At 39.4% G+C, this 19422-nt stretch overlaps 1 protein-coding gene across 10 annotated transcripts in view; it reads left to right on the forward strand.

Moving 5' to 3' along the window:
• Positions 1–18618, forward strand: part of LOC113026874 (voltage-dependent calcium channel subunit alpha-2/delta-1) — a 78161-nt gene extending 59543 nt beyond the window's left edge. For 4 of the 10 annotated variants that reach the window (XM_026176102.1, XM_026176106.1, XM_026176108.1 and 1 more), the window contains 13 exons: positions 309–390; positions 2462–2524; positions 3119–3222; positions 3709–3798; positions 3886–3953; positions 4045–4083; positions 4170–4241; positions 11621–11773; positions 11958–12010; positions 12426–12481; positions 12612–12738; positions 13378–13490; positions 14404–14811. In XM_026176102.1, coding sequence (XP_026031887.1) covers positions 309–390; positions 2462–2524; positions 3119–3222; positions 3709–3798; positions 3886–3953; positions 4045–4083; positions 4170–4241; positions 11621–11773; positions 11958–12010; positions 12426–12481; positions 12612–12738; positions 13378–13490; positions 14404–14615 — 1232 coding nt within the window. In that variant the 3' untranslated portion in view covers positions 14616–14811. The other 6 variants (XM_026176105.1, XM_026176111.1, XM_026176112.1 and 3 more) reach the window with 3 other exon arrangements.
• The last annotated feature ends 804 nt before the right edge of the window (positions 18619–19422 follow it).

Genomic DNA, 19422 nt, shown 5'->3' on the forward strand with positions numbered 1-19422 from the left:
CAGCTGTCATTTTCCCTTGATTTATTTAGAGAAGAACATTGGCTGAATACACCTGCAATTTTTTTTCAGACTCTGACTTTCACCTGCATGACAACTTGTTTTATTCTAACTTTTAGCAAATTAGAAGATCTGATTGGTTTCAGCTCACTGGTGCACATTCCAAAAGCATAAGTTATTAATGTTACCTGCCCAGATTTGTAAACAAGAGACTGCTTTTTGCATTACTATAATTCACCTGTCACGCACTGTTGTTGTGCTATGTTTCACTGCCTGGAATATGTAAAAAATACCTTGTCTTTAATCTATAGGTAATGTGTCCCTTGTGAGTCGACTGATCCTGGATGCAGGTTTGACAGCTGAACTGGTTAAACTTTGGAGCGAGCAGACCGTGTGAGTGCCAAAACTTTTAGGTCTTGTGTATTGAAAGCAATGCAAATAAACAAATGTGAAAATCTGCACTTCAATAAAATAGTGATAGGGAATTTAAATAAATTTTCAATATTATGTGGTGATACTCAGGCAAAAGATGATGATTAGAATACAAAATTTCAAATTTGGATTCATTACTCCATAAGACCTGTTGCAACAAATGTTCAATCCAGTTCTTGTATTATTTTCTCCCTTCTTCCCATCTTGATTTGCTTCATTCCATTGAGACCTTATCTGACGAGGCTTCGGCAAACACTAGATGTAGCAGGTGTTTGCTGGAATTGTTTCCTGTTTCCTAATTACAAGTCTTTTTTTGTCCTCAAAACATTTTTTTTAAATGAAACACTGCATATAGTGCTGGGATAAGCCATATTTTCAGCTAATAACACTTTGAAAATATTTTTGGTGCAAAACTACTATTTCATCTATGTCAAGCCATTTTTCATATTCAGCTAAAAAGGTTAAGGCAAATTATGTATTGTTTTAAATAGGCTGCTAATGATGTGCCTGAAGATACAATTTAAAATAGGTTATTTGCTAAGTTGTCTGTGTAGAGATGAAACAGGTTAATCCCTTGAGTTCGGTCTGTTTTTTATGCTTGAATGAGACATATGTCAATGTAAAGGGATTTAAAAAACAAACCAAAAACACCCCTGCCGTTCATTTTAAAATGCTCAGCTACAAGGACTAGAGCAGCGGTCTCCAACTCCAAGCCTCAAGGGCTGGTGTCCTGCAGGTTTTAGATATCACCCTGGGTCAACACACCTGAATCAAATGATTAGTTCATTACCAGGCCTCGAGAACTTCAAAACATGTCGAGGAGGTAATTTAGCCATTTAAATCAGCTGTGTTGGATCCTGCAAACATTAGCTGTAGCACACCGGCCCTTGAGGTCTGGAGTCGGACACCCTGGACTAGAGGGTTAGGGTTCAGAGTTGAAAATGAGCGAAAAAGCAGCTAATGTCTAAAGAAAAACTTTGAAAGACTTTTAGAAAACCTGGGAAAGTACTGCCTAACACCATCCATTCATCCATCCACCCATCCAAATTAAGTATGAGTCACAAAACCCACCCTGGAGCCAGGCCCACGGAGACATTGCTGGCAAAAGTCTGGTGATGAATGATCTACATCATTCCACCACCCATAGGAGGCGCTGTAGAAGTCTGGTGCAGTATGAATCAGATGGTGATTGAAGCCAGAGGCCTTGGCAGTCCGATCCCCTGAAACTGCTTTGGTTACATAGAATGCCATGGCTCTGGTGCAAAAGGAAGCTTAAGATAGTGCTAGTGATGAGGCCTAGTGATACTGGCTAAATTTAATTGGACTTTGGCCAAACGTCTGATTGAATCCAGCCAGGGGTATACTTGTACACCCTGAGTTGGGGTGCTGGAAGGTGCCCCATCTGGAGACTCCATTGTCTTGCGAAATGACAGTGTGACCTGAAGGAATGTGATTGTGATGTCTTAAAAGAATTACAAAGTCTTGTGGCTCGTTGGAAGGAAAATTTAAAGAAATGAGGGGTGACTCAAGACATTTGCACAGTACTATATACATTACAGAGTACTGTGCAGTGGAAAACTTTGTTCTATTTGTACACCACTGCTCTGAACTACCCTAGCTGATGATTACTTCATGCACAGTTTATTGGCTGAGCCAACGTTTCACTTCTTTCTTGTCCGCCATGGATGATTTGATCACAACTTATGAGTGAAATATGATGAAAGCAAAGTATAAAATGCATATCACACCCAACCACATTGTGCTTTGCCAAGACGCTGTTTTGAGGGGAAAATAAAATAATTACGTCAGTGTGTTTGCTTTTATGGTATGCCCCCTTGTCTGAAATAATCCCAGCACACATTTACACACACTGAAGGGTATCTGTTTAACATTATGACATATAGAGACAATCGAATGGGTATAAAACAGTTTGTGTCTGTAGTCTGATCTCAGTTCACAAAAGCTCTTTTTCTGTAATTGTGAGTGTGATTGACTTTGATGTTTGATTTTCTGTTGCTTTCCATGTTCTCAGGGATGGGATAGCGGCCAGGTTTGTAGCTACAGATGGAGGAATCACAAGAGTCTATCCAAGAAGGTACTCTTAGTTTTTTCTTTGTATTTACATTGCTATCATTAGCATTGGGAAATATCACTGAATTCTTTCCCCAAATACCTTGTGGTGAAAATGTGTAAAATGAAAATTGATACAGACTGTAATACTCTTAGGTTGAATGGTTTTGGCTGCTTTACTCACTTGCTTCACTGGGCTATTTTACAGAACATGGAGGATTAAACTCTTTCAGCTGAACTCCCAGGGCTTGCCAGACCAGTATAGGACAGGGGTTAAGACTACAAAAACCACAGCCAAATACAGCAGTTTTTCCTCAATTTCTCCTCAATTGCCTGAACAACATTTAGGGGCTCCACTTTTCAAATATACAGCAACATTGCAACTAAAACTGAATGCACATAGTCTTTGTTCTCACAATCAAAAACACAATATACAGTTCGTTATTGCTTTTATTATAAGGACGTCACACCCTACAAAGGGTGTGAGCCTATTTTTATGAGTTACAACTGGCTATAGATTAAAATATGAGTTGTTTAGAAAGATCAAACACATTTACTTGGTGTTTTATGGCTGTAACAGACCCCATATAATATTACACACCTTTATTAATGTTTTCAGTGCTGGGGAAGAGTGGACTGAGAATCCTGAGACATATGAGTCAAGTTTCTACAAGCGGACCCTGGACAATGAAATTTATATTTTCACAGCTCCATCTTTCAACGGCAAGTTTTCTGAAAGGTTTGGATTTGCATGCACATTTCCGTGTGTGAGGATCTTCAGTGTGGTCTGGCACTGAGCCTTTTCTGTTCTCTGCCTTTGGACGCCATCCCAACCCTACTGGCAGAGATCAGGCTCTCAGCCCTCTGATATCACTCTCTTTATCCTTCTTCTTTTCCCGCTGTGTCTTAAAGTGCTCATCCCCACCTTCCCTCCCTTCTGTCCTGTATACTTCCTGTCATCTCCGCTGATCAATCTAACAGACATCAGTGCAGTGATGAAGCCATGCTTAAAGCTCCAGTACACGTGACTAGATTAACACGTGCTGGCTTTACAGGGTCAGCTCTTGTAAATTTCGGCAGATAAAAATGTATGGAATTTTGCACTGGGAGTGGAAATTGCTCTCTGGCGCATACTTCTAAACATGATTTCAATTAAATTGCAATGATAAAAGATCATCTAACCTTCTTTCATCTTTTTCCAAATTGCAGCAGAGAGTGGGGAGTCTGTGTCTGAGTCAGGTATTCTGGTGAGCAAAGCAGTGGATCTTGTCATTAATGAAGTCACGCTCAAACCAGCAGGTCAGTCTTGCTAATACCACGCTGATTGCTTCTTGTGATGAAACACAAATAAAAAGACCTCTGCCTGTTTTGTGGTTTGTTCTGTAGTGGTGGGAGTGAAACTCAATGTCTCATTCTGGATGAACAGTTTCATGAATGCCACACTGAAACTGAATGTAAGCTGTTCATTTTATTGTTTGAAATATCTAAGAAATGTATATTTTACTGAACTTTTTTTTTTGCCTCACTCAATTTATTTCCTTTTAGTGCAAAGATGAGATTTGCGGCTGTCTAAGGAATGACAAGGTATAACAATATTAAAAAAACTACCAGTTTATTTAAATACTTTTTTTGAACGCTTTTTCAGTTGTTTAACACTTTTTATCCTCCAGCATGTGGACTGTGTGATACTGGATGATGGAGGATTTCTTCTCATGTCCAACAAGGATGAGTACATTACCCTGGTGAGTTATCATCAGCAATCTTTACATTATTGCAAACATGTAAGCTTCACTAATTTGGAACATTCCTTTTTCTCTCTACAAATTGTGATCATAAAAATGTGTGGCCACATGTTCAGAAGGGGCGACTTTTCCAGCAGTCATGTTTCTTGTCTTTTCTATTCATTTTTTACTTGTCTACAAACTCAGTTCCTCTTACCTTTGACAGAGAAATTCATCAATCATATATACGGGTCAAATAAAGGACTTATGACTCATTTACAAGAATGGCCTGTTTGCTTTTAGCTCTACTTTTCTACTACAGCAGTGCACCCATGTGTCTGGTAAAGTAGAGCACTAGACTCTGGACGAAGATCAAAGGGAAGGCTCCGATGGGTCTTAGTCAATCATGGAAGCTGTACTGAACTGTTTCCCCTGTGTATGTGAGAAGTCCGCTCAACTGTGTTAACTCCACTCTTTTAGGCTGCCTTCAGCCCCAGCCTGTCAGTTGTAGGATATACTGTGAGCTCAAAAACATCTCATGTCAGTCAAGTTAGGACATCGGCTGTCTTTGATCCATTCTACCATCACAAAATCTGACACATACAGTTTACTCTCTTTGAGTATTCTTTTCCACATTGTGAAACAATTGATGTCTTCAGAGACGATGCCAATCCTTTTGTGCTATTGAAAAAAAGTAAATGTATGCAGTGACAGTAGTTCTATGATCCAGAAAAAGGATCCCTTTATTAGGCTTAACAGTACACCTCTTCACTTAGAATCTTTTCCAATCTATAATAGAAGAAGTGGAATTCTTAAGACTAAAAATCTTGTTCTGGGCCATGGATTCAGATATATAGCATTGCCTAAGATGTGTTTCAATGACAAAGAAAAATTAACTGCTCAGTAACCTAATACACACGGTTAAGTCAACATGAAAAAGTCCTGTGACAATGACCTCAGTCGAGCATCAACATGTGTAATTGGTGACTGGAGGATTCCACCACTTTCTATCTAGCGAGATCATATGCCCTCTGTGAAAAATTTGAATGGGAAAGCAATACAGTGCATGTACTTCACAAAGTACAATCTGATTGGTCCCAAACTCATCCTTCAGCATAACAGCCACAAACATGCTTTTGTAAAGAACTCTTTTTAGCCACAAGTAAAACAAAGAGTCTCATAACAGATGGCAAAGCCCCACAGAGTGCTGATCTCAACATCACTGAGGCAGTGTGGGCTTACATGAAGAGGCAGAAGGCTGTGAGACAACCCAAATCCACAACAGAACTGCAGAGAAGCAAAGTTTATGTGGAAAGGTCTACATTTTTGTGAACGACTCACCTGCCAAGCAAAGTTATGATTTTGTACTAAGTCTACAAGAAAAGTTAAAGCTAGCTGTGGAAAAAACGTTTAATTTGGAAAAAAGAAACTAATTGAAACAATATTGCGTATTTGCATAATTAAAAAATATACAGGAAATGACGTAAGTTTATCAGTTTTGTCAAATTTGCCATCACAACAGTCATGAGGACGCTTTGTTGCACATGTGTTTATTTAGACTACGATGTTTGTATAACTGTGGCTCATCTACCTCTGCAAAGTGCTGTGTTTGTATTCTAATACCTTTTCTGAACTTGCATCTTTCCCATGGAAACTTTCTACATATTAAAGCATCAAATACTAAAAATAATACAATTTAAAATTAAAAAATTGCAATTTATAAAAAAATAGGTTACACAATAACTAACCTAAAAATAACTAACAAATCATTTAATGGGTTGTAAATTAATAGTTATTAAAACAGCAATAAATACTGCTAAATAAATATTGTCCATTGTCAGTTATTGTTAAACTAACTCACACCTGATGATGATCACTGAGCACGTGTAATATTTTAATTTAAATTTATTTTTGTTGTTGTTTCTAATTATAGAAAATTGTAATTTTATGGAATATAGATGAGGTGATAAAATTAAATTTTAATTACATCAGCACACATAATTTTTAAAGCCTTATGTAGTGTTTAATGGTATCTCTATTTGTTGACAATTCCCACGTACAGTATAATGGTCATTTTGTTATAAAGTTTTTATCACTGACCTATGAGCCTGTTCTTATTTTCAGGGTATTTAAATATTTTGGTTTTATAAAAGTTGCTGCTATCGTAATAGTAAGAGCATTCTCTTATTATTACGATATTCTCAATCCCACCTATTATATATGGAAACTTTTTTTACTTTATCATTACAGCTAACATTTTTCATCCAAAACTGCATTTGTTTTCTAAACTGTTTAAGTACTTTTGGTACCTAAAGCTAACTAGTGAACAAAACAGAACACAAATAATAGTACATGTTGCAGTTATTTGACTGACTCCAGTGCCAATCTGCCCGACTTTTATGGAAACTTAAAAAGGTATACTGTAACGTAGAAAACATTTTCAGTTTTACAATAGCTATCAAGATAATATTTCTAGATACCCAATACCATTTACAAACGTTTACTTAGGCAGTATCATTCAACAGCATAGCATGCATTTTTATTGCTATGCAGATGATATCCAGCTTTATTTATCCATAAGGCCAGATAACACACACCAATCGGCAAAACTGTAGGAAAGTCTTAAAGATGTAAAGACGTAGATGACCTTTACATTTCTGCTTCGAAATTTAAATAAAACTGAGGTTATTTACTAAAACATAGCATCTATCAAGTACTTACTCTGGATGACACTACCTTGGCCTCCAGTAACACTATGAGGAAAGTTGGAGTTGTTTTTGACCAGGATATGACCTGGTCGTTTGGAATCCTTCGCACATACAAGGTCTTGAATAATTAGGCTTCATCTTACGTTAAAGACCTCATAGTACCCTACTCCAATAAGGCAGTTTGCTCTCCAACTGCTGGGTGACTTGTGGTTCCCAAGATGTGAGGTAGAATGGGGGAAAAGTAGAATGGGAGGAAGAGCTGCCAGATTTCAGGCCAAGAAACAGCTCTCAGTTTGGATTCAGGAGACAGACACCCTCTCTGCTTTTAAGATCAGGCTGAACGCTTTCCCTTTTTGATAAAGTATGGCTGCCTCTCCCCGAGCCTGGTTCTGTCAGAAGTTTCTTCCTGCTAAAAGGAAGATTTTCCTTGTCAGGGTTTCCAAGTGCTTGTTTAAAGTGGGTTGTTTGATTGTTGGAATTTTCTCTGTATTATTGTAGGGTATTTAACTTGTAAATAAAATTAACTGAAAAAAAAGCTATTAACCTCAGACAAGAGGTTCATATACATATATATATGTATATATGTATATATATATATATATATATATATATATATTAGGGGTGCAACGATACTCGTATCGATATTGAACCGTTCGATACAGTGCTTTCGGTTCGGTACCCATATGTATCGAACAATACAAAATAAATTTTTAATTTATTTTATCAACTTTCCTTCTGACGATGCTGTCTGTGTTGAGCGCTCAGTGGATCTGCACTCGGCAGTGCAGCCTAGGCGGAGCAGTCGAACGCAGATTCACTGAGCGCAGGGCAAGCTAGCGAGACAGAAGTTAAGCTCTCCTTGCAACATGGCAAATTAAACCTCCCCCACCCTCATTCAGATCTGGCGTTTGGAACTATTTTGGTTTTCATGTGACATATGACCCTGAAGGTAAGCGCGTCATGGACTAAAGTAAAACAGTATGTTGGATGTGCCACGCAATGCTCAATTACATGGGTGGGAGCTAGTGTGTTAGCGCAGTTAGCTCGTTAATGTGTTGGCCGTCCAGCCCCATGCACGGGCGATCCACGGTAGCTCGTTAATGGAGATTTGCCGTGTTGTGGCGTTAACGTCATTTCAACGAGATTTACGCTGACAGCACTAGTGGGAACATAACAAATATGACTGCACATTTACACCGACATCATCCTAGTGCAAAGACAAGCGGAAGCAGACAAAAACAACAAGCACGCATGCTACAAACTTTTCCCGAGTCATTTAGACAGCCGTTAGCACATGATTCTTCTTATGGGGACCTGTTATGTTTAATATGCTGCTGAGAATATAGCCCAGAAGAAGCGTATAGTATAGCTTTTATTTTGGAAAGAGACATTTCTCTGTAATAAACTCTTTTCCAAAGATAAGTGATTCCTCAATCAGATACAGGGCTCGCAAAATCGCCTGCCTGACGTCCTGGGGCTAGCGATTTTTCCAGTCGGGCTACCAAAATCTATCTCTGCCCTGCCCGTGGGGCTATTGTAGGAAGGAAAAATATATGTCAATGCTTTTGCATTCTTTCGGAAATGTAGCTGGGTAATTATGTCATTGGCATCGGTGAGCCACTGCCAATATGTGACATATTGAAATCGAGTTTGAATTTGTGCTTGTTTTTTGCTTTCACTTTGCAATCGCCTGAACTGTGTATAGAGAGCGACAGCACTGATTGGTTAGTGATGATAATTTGCGCACCAATTCCTCTGACATCGTCTTATCAATGTTAGCTTACTATGCAAACATGACAAGTGAAATCTCCTGCAGCAAGCTTAAACATGTGAGAGGTTGATCGCGCAGAGAATCGCTGAGCGTTATGTGAGTGCGTGTGTAAAAGCAGCAGGATACATACTGTAGCGGGTCAGGGCTGTTCAGGGTTCTGTTTGTACAGTTATGTTTTGTTTATGTTGCCATAGTGACGGGTGACGCCCTCTCGCTTCGACGGTGTGTCCTTCCGGGGTCAGAGGGCGCCCTGTGTGTTGTTGTTGTTGTTGTTGCTGTGCTGTTGCCGCACTGAGCAGTTAGCTAGCGGCAGTGTTCTTCTGCAGATGTCAATAAACGGCTGTGCTCCCTGGCTAGCTCACGGGAAGCAAGACCAAACGACACCTCCGTCTCCTCCTTGTCTGAGCTCGCCACATTGGTGTCAGAAGTGGGATGATGGTGGCACCCCATGTTCTGACCCGAGTGACTTTCCCCCCGCCGGTCGTGACCGGTGTTGTGCCACGGCACATTACAATGTCACGAAACTAATATTAAATTCATCGAGTCTGCTGTTTTCCAGCTTTTACTCTTTATCGCGTCGACTGCAGATCAGTGACAACTAGCGTACAGAACGGAGCTGGGCAAGTTGCTCCTCCTACTTTGCGCGCTCCCTTGAATGTGGAAACAATTTTTGAGGGGGGTAACTACTTTGGCACAACACCGGCCGGTGCGCCAAAAGAAGGCACCTAGACATTTGCAGGACTTTGTGTGGGGTAATGGGGTCGTCGGGGACGACTGACCCCTTAGGTGGGGGCTATGTAGCGGGTCAGGGCTGTTCGGGGTTCTGTTTGTACAGTTATGTTTTGTTTATGTTGTCATAGTGACGGGTGACGCCCTCTCGCTGCGACGGTGTGTCCTTCCGGGGTCAGAGGGCGCCCTGTGTGTTGTTGTTGTTGCTGTGCTGTTGCCGCGCTGAGCAGTTAGCTAGCGGCAGTGTTCTTCTGCAGATGTCAATAAACGGCTGTGCTCCCTGGCTAGCTCACGGGAAGCAAGACCAAACAACACCTCCGTCTCCTCCTTGTCTGAGCTCGCCACATTGGTGTCAGAAGTGGAATGATGGTGGCACCCCATGTTCTGACCCGAGTGACTTTTCCCCCGCCGGTCGTGACCGGCTGGTGCGCCAAAAGAAGGCACCTGGACATTTGCAGGACTTTGTGTGGGGTAATGGGGTCGTCGAGGACGACTGACCCCTTAGGTGGGGGCTATGTAGCGGGTCAGGGCTGTTCGGGGTTCTGTTTGTACGGTTATGTTTTGTTTATGTTGCCATAGTGACGGGTGACGCCCTCTCGCTGCGACGGTGTGTCCTTCCGGGGTCAGAGGGCGCCCCGTGTGTTGTTGTTGTTGCTGCTGCTGCTGTGCTGTTGCCGCGCTGAGCAGTTAGCTAGCGGCAGTGTTCTTCTGCAGATGTCAATAAACGGCTGTGCTCCCTGGCTAGCTCACGGGAAGCAAGACCAAACGATACCTTCGTCTCCTCCTTGTCTGAGCTCACCACAATATTTTAGTTCTGCTGAGCCAAATAAGTCAGGTCAGGGTGAAGAAGTGACAGCCAAAGAAAAGCTTACCGCAAAACGGAGAAGTTATGACAAATCAGGCTATAAGGCAAAAAGAAAGTGCAGCTTTATGGTTTCATGGACAAAAGAATTTCTGTGGCTGCAATATGACAAGCGAAATAACCAGGGCTGCACATAAGTGGTCCGAAGGTGCGCATTCGCTGTCAAAATAAAAAACGGGCACAAGATAAGAAGTTGCAACGAGTGTTTGCATACATAAGATTTTCAGGAGGAGGACAGAAATTTGTTTAAAACTCTTAAAGATGTCGAAGAAGCAAGCTCCTTTAAGCAATTACTGTGATGTTCCTTCACCTCCAAAGAAATGTCAGAAGGAGTCCGAACCACAAAAGAAGCACGTATTCTCGGAAAAGTAGTTGCAGGAGGTGAGCTGGCTTCAAACAAATGATGAACGCACAGAGATGTGGTGCGGAATGTGCCGTGAAAATTTAATACATTTTGTGTATTGTTGCACCCCTAATATATATATATATATATATATTATATATATATATATATATATATATATATATATATATATATATAATCAATGATGGAATATATTCTACAACCCTAACTCTAATTATTACTTATTTAAGCTGGTAGAGTTATGTTGGACTAACATTTTGATGCAAAACCTCTCAAAAGTCTTCAGCTGACTTAATAACTGCTAATATCTGCTATGTGAGGGTCATACTGTAGCATATGATTTACATCATTATTTTACTCAGTTGTATATAGCATTCGTATTCTATTTTTATCTTATTGTATATTTTTATTCTATTTTATTCTACTGTATATAGTATATTATTTTATTCTATTCTGTACAGCTGTGTACTGTATTTATTCTTATTGTATTCTAATTTTTGCGTCATAACTTTTGCACTGTCCACTTCCTGCTGTGACAAAACAAATTTCCCACGTGTGGGACTAATAAAGGTTATCTTATCTTATCTTAAACCATTCGCTGACCCTTGTGCCCTATGAATAAGGCATTGTCATTCTGTAAGAATGCAGTGATATTAGAATAGAAATGTTTTCCTCACTGGATAAAGATAGATCACTTAGAACAGCAATGTAATGATTTTTTAATGACCCATACGTCTAAGGGGATAAAAAGGGTACCTCAACCCTGCAAGCAAAACACTTACCTAATAGCGCCACTGCCTTTTCTGTTAATTTACTTATACTCCAACCAATGCTACTTTAAGGTAAGTAGGACCCAACTCCGTGCTTTGTTTACAAAAAACAAAACAAAAACAAAACAAGACTTACTTTTACACTGCTCTTACTCTCTGTTATGTTTTGTGTGTGTGTATATGTGAACCTGTCTAGATAGGTCAGTTTTTTGGTGAGGTGGATCCAGTGCTGATGACCAACCTGGTCAACACCTCCCTGTACTCCTTGAACAAGACTTATGACTATCAGTCTGTCTGTGATCCAGAGAAAGACAGCAAGGCAGCAGCTGGACCCCGCTCCGTCTATGTGGTTAGAAACCTCACTGAAACCATTACTGTATATGTTATTTGGTTTCTATTTGTGCAATAGTAATATATTAACGTAAAAAAACAGAATTTATTAGTTAATTTGATTTATGAAGCCTTACTCGTTTTTTCGGAGGCTTTTTTGTGCTTGTTTTTTCACTAGCATTTCTTTTCCTGTCTTTCTACAGCCTACCATTGCAGACTTTCTCAGTATTGGCTGGTGGGCATCCACTGCTGCCTGGTGAGTGTAGAGGTTGTGTGCTTGTGCTTCTATGTTTCATTGATTTGCGTGTGCATGTTAGAGTGGGAGCACACTTGTATTTCAGGGTGGGAGTTTGTACGGGAGTGGACTTGCATGCTGTTGAAGGATAAAGTTGGCTGGGTCAGTGTAAGACAAGGGCAGTTACACAACATGATACCGCATCATTTTCTGCTTAGCTGTCCAACTGCAATATAACCAGCTTTTAAAATAGAATGCCTGATACTTCCCATGACATTTACATCACCATTTACTCTAACTTTAGACAGATGTGTTGCTTTTAGTAAACAGCTATCGGTTGAACGTAGTTTTAAAAAACAAGCTGTTCAGGCGATTTGTTGCCTCCTACATGTGACTCATTTTGTTTTTGTTTTTACTTTTTATTGTTTTTTCCTAGGTCAGTACTTCAGCAGCTCTTCTTGGGTCTCATGTTCCCCAGCCTTCTACAGGCAGGCAAGTAACATAAGCTGTGCATAACCATCAGTCTTAGTTTGATGAGACAGAGGTCTGTCACTCCAGTTTTAATCCATGTATTTCTTACTAATCCTCTTTTCTATTAAACCGTCCCTCTTATTTCTAGCAGAGTCGACAGATGACGACATATCAGATGCCATGTTTAAAGAAAGCTGTATCACAGAGCAGACTCAATATTTCTTTGACAACGACGAAAAATCCTACTCAGGTGTCCTGGATTGTGGAAACTGTTCCAGGTATGTGTATGTTAGTTCACAAGACTCCCCATATGCTTCCATCTTAGTGGCTCTTTCCACTGATGACTTTAAATGGCTGTTGTTGAAGATTTTCAGGTTCTTACTGGGCGTCCATCTGTTTAATGGCCTGTGGGGATTGATCCAGAAAAGAATTGGTTTCCTGGTTTCGTTCTGTTTTGCAGCCTGATTTCAGACAGCTGCTTTCTGATGAGTTCTGATCACACACAGATTACCTTGATCTGTCAGAGCCCGGAATTGCAGAGGAAAGCAAAAAAAGCCTTTTTTTATCTGTTTTTCTTCCTTTACACTCTGGCAGTATGTCAAACTCACTAATACACACATTTACAGGCCGCTGCACATTTGCTTTGCTGTAACCTACGTTTGTATCACTTTGGGCTGTCTGAGGGGTTAAATATGGCTGTAATTACTGGGTGTTATGAGTCCCACGTGTCTGATGCTTTACTCCCCAAAGTTAACAACTGTAGACACAGATACTTTAATGACTACCATAAAAAGTCAATCCCGTGAGGACGGAGGTGGTATGAAGTGCACTGTTTGTGCACAACTGAACACATACCTGCATGTACATGTGTGCTGCATTGGTACCACGTTATACGTGCTTTATTTTCCTTTTTCTAGGATGTACCGTGCTGAGAAGCTGCCAAACACCAACCTTGTGTTTTTAATCACTGATGCCAAAGCAACATGTTTGTCATGTGACCCCAGACCACTGCGACAGGCTGAACAGCCCTGTATCCTTTCACTCGGCTTAAAAACTGTACTTTCTTTTGTCTCTTCAATCCTCCATAAACCACATATATAGCAGCACTTTAACCTGTCAGTACGAGGACACACACCTAATAAGTGTGCAGTGGGTCCCCACTCAGTGTTCATGTGTGAACCGTAAACCAGATGCACAGCATATGAAAGGTGGTCTCACATTACTTCTAGATTAAATTTCTATGTTTATCTTCATCTGGGCTACAGGTTGCCATCAGGTTAAATTAAGATTAAGAGAAGGGGTGTGTATGTGTTCTGGATACATGTTTGACAGATGTGTCTTTAATGTAGGTTTCTGTTGATTGGACAGTAAAGGTGTCATCACCAGAGGTCACCAGGGGGCCACTACAGAGTTGTCCATTTGGTAATAGTAGCACTAAATGTTGCTGCCAGAGCACATTAAAATATTAAACATTTTATAAACAATACTTCTAATCAATGATCAAGGCTACCTTTCGTCAGATCAATAATCAAAATTTCTCTTACAGTCTCCAGTGTTTTCATATAAAAAGCTATTTTTAAAACACATATTACTAAATGATGTTTATTAATCTCTATTAGATGTGAAAAATTAAAATTCGTAAAAATTAGTCATTCGTAATTAGGTCTTTGCAGATTGTTGCCATCCATACTTCAGCAGTTCTTTCTCTTAAAAATGTGTTTTTTCTCTCCACTGTTGCTCCAGTGCTTAGTCATAAGGGATCATTGTTGTCTGTCTAACTATAATGATGCACTGTTTGCAATATAAAGTACCTCAACATGACTGGTGGTGTCATTTGGTGCTATAAAAATGAAGTGTTTCTGAGTACATAAAGATGCATTATTGAGTTTTTATTGTTAAAACGTGCACAACAGCAATTTGAATTTTCCTGAGTGTCCTTTCAGCTGAAGGTCCAGATCCATGTGACATGGTTGATAAAGCCAGATATCGCAAAGGGCCGGACGTGTGCTTTGACAACAATGAATATGTAAGACACAGTCACATATGTGCCCTTGTGCAGAGAATATTTTCTGGAAACAGCTCTATTAGCCAGACTAAACGGTTGGCTTCTGTCAGTTTCTGTCTGGTTTTCATCAGCAATGTGCTTTCTGCATAGATTTAAAGCAATGTCAATTACCTGCCCTTTGAGCTTCCTTCATCTTTTATTTATCTATCCAGTTTCCATGTTATTTATCAGTTTTTAATATTCATTGACAATTCACTCATTTGTTTATATTCCTTTCTGTCTTCTTATCTCTCATCATTTTTTATTCTTCTTTTATGTTTCTGCTTCCCAATGGCTGCTGCTCTTGTCTGACAGGATGAACCTTTGTGCCCAGTCAGCAAAGGTTCTGCAATGAGCCCTACACCTTTACTGTTGTTTCTGGTTCTGGCTTCAGGGTCAGTGCCGTCTCACTGCTTCAGAAGGCTCATTCCTAACATATTAACTTCTATGATATTCAATGTTTCTTGGCGATTGCAAAGTTCTTTTTAGGGGCAGTGTAAATCAGGTAGTATGATGGACATTCAATCCTTAAAGCTGATTTATTTTTCCATTATGTTGTAATATGTAATATGTTGGTTATTACAATTTAAAAAGTTTTATAAACAGTAAAGATTTTAATTTCCATGAGGTATTATACTCACTAAAATAATTTAATAAGGAAATAGCTGATGAGAAAAAAGTAAGAAGTATAACACAGCTTAATAAATAGGTGAGATCTTTTCTTTGTTGAATAATTCCCTTACTCACAGAATGTTGCATCTATCTTATATTGTACATAATTTTGCACAATTTTGTTTAAAAAAATAATGTTTAAGGTATTGTACAAAGTTACTAGTGGACCTTTATGTATCATATCAGCTAAATCCATAAAACAAAAGAGAAAAGCAGATAAATTATATGTGAACTCGTTGAGTCACCACCCAACTGTGAACAATTTATAAGACATCTAAATATTTGGAAAAAAAATATCTGGCATATCTTTGTGAACTCTGCCTTTCATTGTGCTATAAAGGAGTAGAACATACACACAACAGGCCACCAATTCATGTGCCTTTTGGTGTTTATATTATGAAGAGGCCATGCTGGGAAGCAGAAAGGGAGGGGAGGAATAACGTAGGAAGTAGATGAACAGTAAATGTAGGCCGTGTCCTTTTCCTCTCCCATCTGTCCCATTACTTTTGGCTAAGCTCCTCATAGGAAGACGGTTTGTGTCCAAACCAGTCCATTTTGTCACTGGAGTAAACAAAGGAAGCTTCACATGGCTTTCCTGCCCTTTGAAAATAGAAGACCCCCACCTCTTTCTCCTAGGCCTTTGGCATGCACGGATATCCTGAATACTCCCATTAAATTAAAAAAACAGCTACACACTGAAGCTACCAGGTGCAAGCCATTGCACAAAGATTGAGGTCTGAAAACACCTCTAAATATTTGAACAGAGCTGTTAAATTAATATTTCAGTTTCCTTGCTTTTTTGCTGACAGTTAAATAAAACATAAGTGTATATGTTGATACCGCTCTCGCTGATTATTATAACACTGGACCGCATAGCTATTTAGCCACAGAAAGAGCTAACCTTTCGCTGCACTTATCCAGGAAACACTCAAGGAGATAACACCATAAACTGTTGTTTTTACACTTCAGGTTCTGTATGGGTAAAACTAATGATATCTAAATAAATAATCTGTATGCGCTTAGTGTGCTGGGTAGATGTTTTTTGTCAACTTGGGATTAAGCCACACAGTTTTGAGTATTTCTGCTATGCTAACTATCTCCGGTTCCATCTAGTTATAACAGATATAATGTGGCAGGTATGTACGTTGTTGTTGTATCAAGGGGAAAGGGGGAAAACATGCTTCTCTAAAAACCTGTCAGTGTGAAAAGTAGACTTGATACAACACCGACAGTAGACTATAGAATGACTGAATTTGATATAGTATAATCATAAAATGCTTATTACTGTTAGTAGCAGCAATAGTGGTGGTAGCAGTTGAGATAGAGCTTTTGAATGTCAGAGAAGACTGCTTCTAATTTACTTACACTTGATCTGTCCAACAGGAAGACGATTCTGATTGTGGAGGAGGGACTTGTCTAAGACCGAGCCTTTGGCCAGTGTTCGGGTTTCAGCTGCTGCTGTTGTGGCTCAGCACATCTTTGCAACACTCATGACCCCTACACGCGATTACATACACTCATACACTGATCATCGAGTCATTTCGCTGGAGGCCAGAAGACACTCGAGTTGCACCATACAGGATGTATGCAGAATATTTGCAACAAGACATTTTTATTTTCTCAAGACCAATATCAGCATTTCCATTTGCCAATGCCAAAGGGTGCTCATTCATTACCTCCTCATTATTTTCCAAGAAGAGAGACACATTTACTGTGCTCAGCTGCACTCATTTTCATGATATACTCCTTAATATTCTCCTATGGTGCAAGAGTAAGAGCTAACCAAACCCTTTAATTCTGCCTCATTTTCTCTTGTGTGTCTGATTTATTTTGAGGAGGTTGAAAGACGTTTTCCCACTATGCCAACTAAATCTCATTCGAAGCCTGTATGTTCACTGACAGCATTGATTTGTGTGGTTGTCGGTATTGTTTGTTGCTTATTATATTCATTGTGTATGAATAAGTATGCTGTAAGGATCGTTTATTTTGGCAACCAGAGCAAGTATTAAGAGTATCCCTTTTGATTTGTTTTTAAATGTACTTTACCAACCTATCTACATTTCATTTTTGTACTCAAAATCAGTAAGCATTTTGTGTCTAGCTAGGTGTTGTATTGTAGCAGCATGTGCTCAGTACAGAGCGAAAGACAACACCGACTTTTTGACACCAAAGCTCCACACAGTACCAATGACCGCAAACCTACTAAAGAGAATCTGCACAATAGCTTAATTCGAGATATTCCTCAGATGTGGGTGTACATCAGTAAACAAGCTACATTATTAGCTAGATATTATAGATATTTCACCAAGAGATAAGTGAGGTCAGGTTGCATCCAATGTGATAATCTATTAGGATATTGCAATTTTCAAATATATTTGTACTTCAAGTGACAGCTTTGGTTGTCTTCAGTTTGATGCATCAAATTCCCAGTGCCTATGTAGTAAATCAAACTGTCTGGTATTTGAATGAAGCAACACATCAGATTTGTATTCTTACCACGTATGCTTCTATGCTAACGCTTGCTGCAGTTTAGCAGAGAGGGTATCCCTTGCAGTAATTTGTTATGAAATAGTCCAAATCTGCTGCAGTTCTTCTGCTTTTTTGGCTTACAGATAGGTGATGGAAACAACCGTTGACTTTGATGATGAGAGAGGAATATCATTCCCCTCTTTTGCCAAAACAAAGCTAAGCCAGGCTTGAGCTTGGGTTCCAACACCTCTCTTTATTAATCCTGTTTCTGTTTCCTTTCTGGATCGCCAGACTCAGGAGCCAAGATGACTTGTGAATGAGATCAGCATATCAAAATGACTGTTTCTTTGTTTTCTTGCTGTTCTCTTTATGCTTGTTTCCTCTTTGTGTTGCTCTATAAGTGCTGTGAAGCAGACGCTGAAGGCTCAGTGTCGAAATGCTGCAATGTCATGGGATGAGCTTGTTCTGTGTTTGAACTCTGTCTATGCCTACGATCAGCATCAGGGCATGCTGGAGAGAACTTTGAGAGCACTCTTTTACCAATGATAATTTTCCATTGCCTTACTTTGTCTTAGGTTTTAGTAAGTCATAAAGATCATACATAAGTTCATCTTTTCCCTGTTTCTTTTTTTTTTTTTTAAGAATAAAAGTAATGTTCTCTCCACCTCGCCTTCATGGTGATATACTGGTGTGATCAGGTTATGCTGTCTAGCAAAGTTATGTGTTGACTTGTGTTTTACCCTGAGGGTCCCCTGTCTGTGTGCAGGCATGTATGTGTCCCTCCGATATCTGATTGTGCTTTAATACCGTACATGAAATACTCTTTTGTGGATCTTCACTAGCCTGAATAAATTTTGTATACATTTGTACACTAATACTATTTACTGTAAAAAAGAGAAAATGGAAGAAATGAAAAAAATGTTTATAATATGGTGTTAGTTATTGTGCATATATAATAAATTCACAAAAAACATTGTATTAGTATGACCTGAGATTCTCCTTATTGCTCACATCTGGTCAGATGCTTTGGCTCCACTGGGAGCAGACCAAACATGTCATCCTTCCTGCTGACAGAGACAGCTGCTGAAAAAGAAAGACCATCTGCATTTGTGGTTCACTGTGTCTGTGTTGGTATATGAAGGAAGGGTGTGGGTGATTTGGGATTAGTCAAGTAGCTCTTTACACTACAGTTTTCTTATTAATGCCTAATTATCAAATTACTGAAAGAAAGTACAACTTAACACCTGGCCGGCTAAAAAACATCATGCCTAGTTTGTGTCTGACCACACCCCAGATCTCTGATATGTGGGATTTGCGGTTGGGTGTTGTCATAGCCAATAGCCTGTCTACATCAGTACAAGAAGGTAATAGCCTAAATCATATTTCCATGGTCTTGGGTATTTATTTCCTAAATATGCTGGCGGATGCGTGCTAAAATGTGTAAATGTTTGCAGCTTTATTTCATTTTATCTTTCATTCCAAAGTAAAGTCTAAATCTTGTTATGAAAACACTTCCTTTACTTCAGCATGTTAAATACAGTAATTGTGCAGTTCAAATGACCACTCAAAGAAGTCTAAGTGCTACCTTAAAAGACATGATTTAAGACATTTTTTTCTTGTTCCACTTCCTTCATACCTCAACTACACATATAAAACCATACACATCCATTTTTACATGATTTCTGGGGTGAGGAAGGCAGTGGCTCCTCCGGGTGGAAATCTTAGCTGTATGTAAGATGTCAAACAGAATGGCAGAGAGTGCCCCACTGAGTACTGT

The sequence above is a fragment of the Astatotilapia calliptera genome, chromosome 7, assembly GCF_900246225.1.
Source record: "Astatotilapia calliptera chromosome 7, fAstCal1.2, whole genome shotgun sequence".
NCBI classification, from domain to species: domain Eukaryota; kingdom Metazoa; phylum Chordata; class Actinopteri; order Cichliformes; family Cichlidae; genus Astatotilapia; species Astatotilapia calliptera.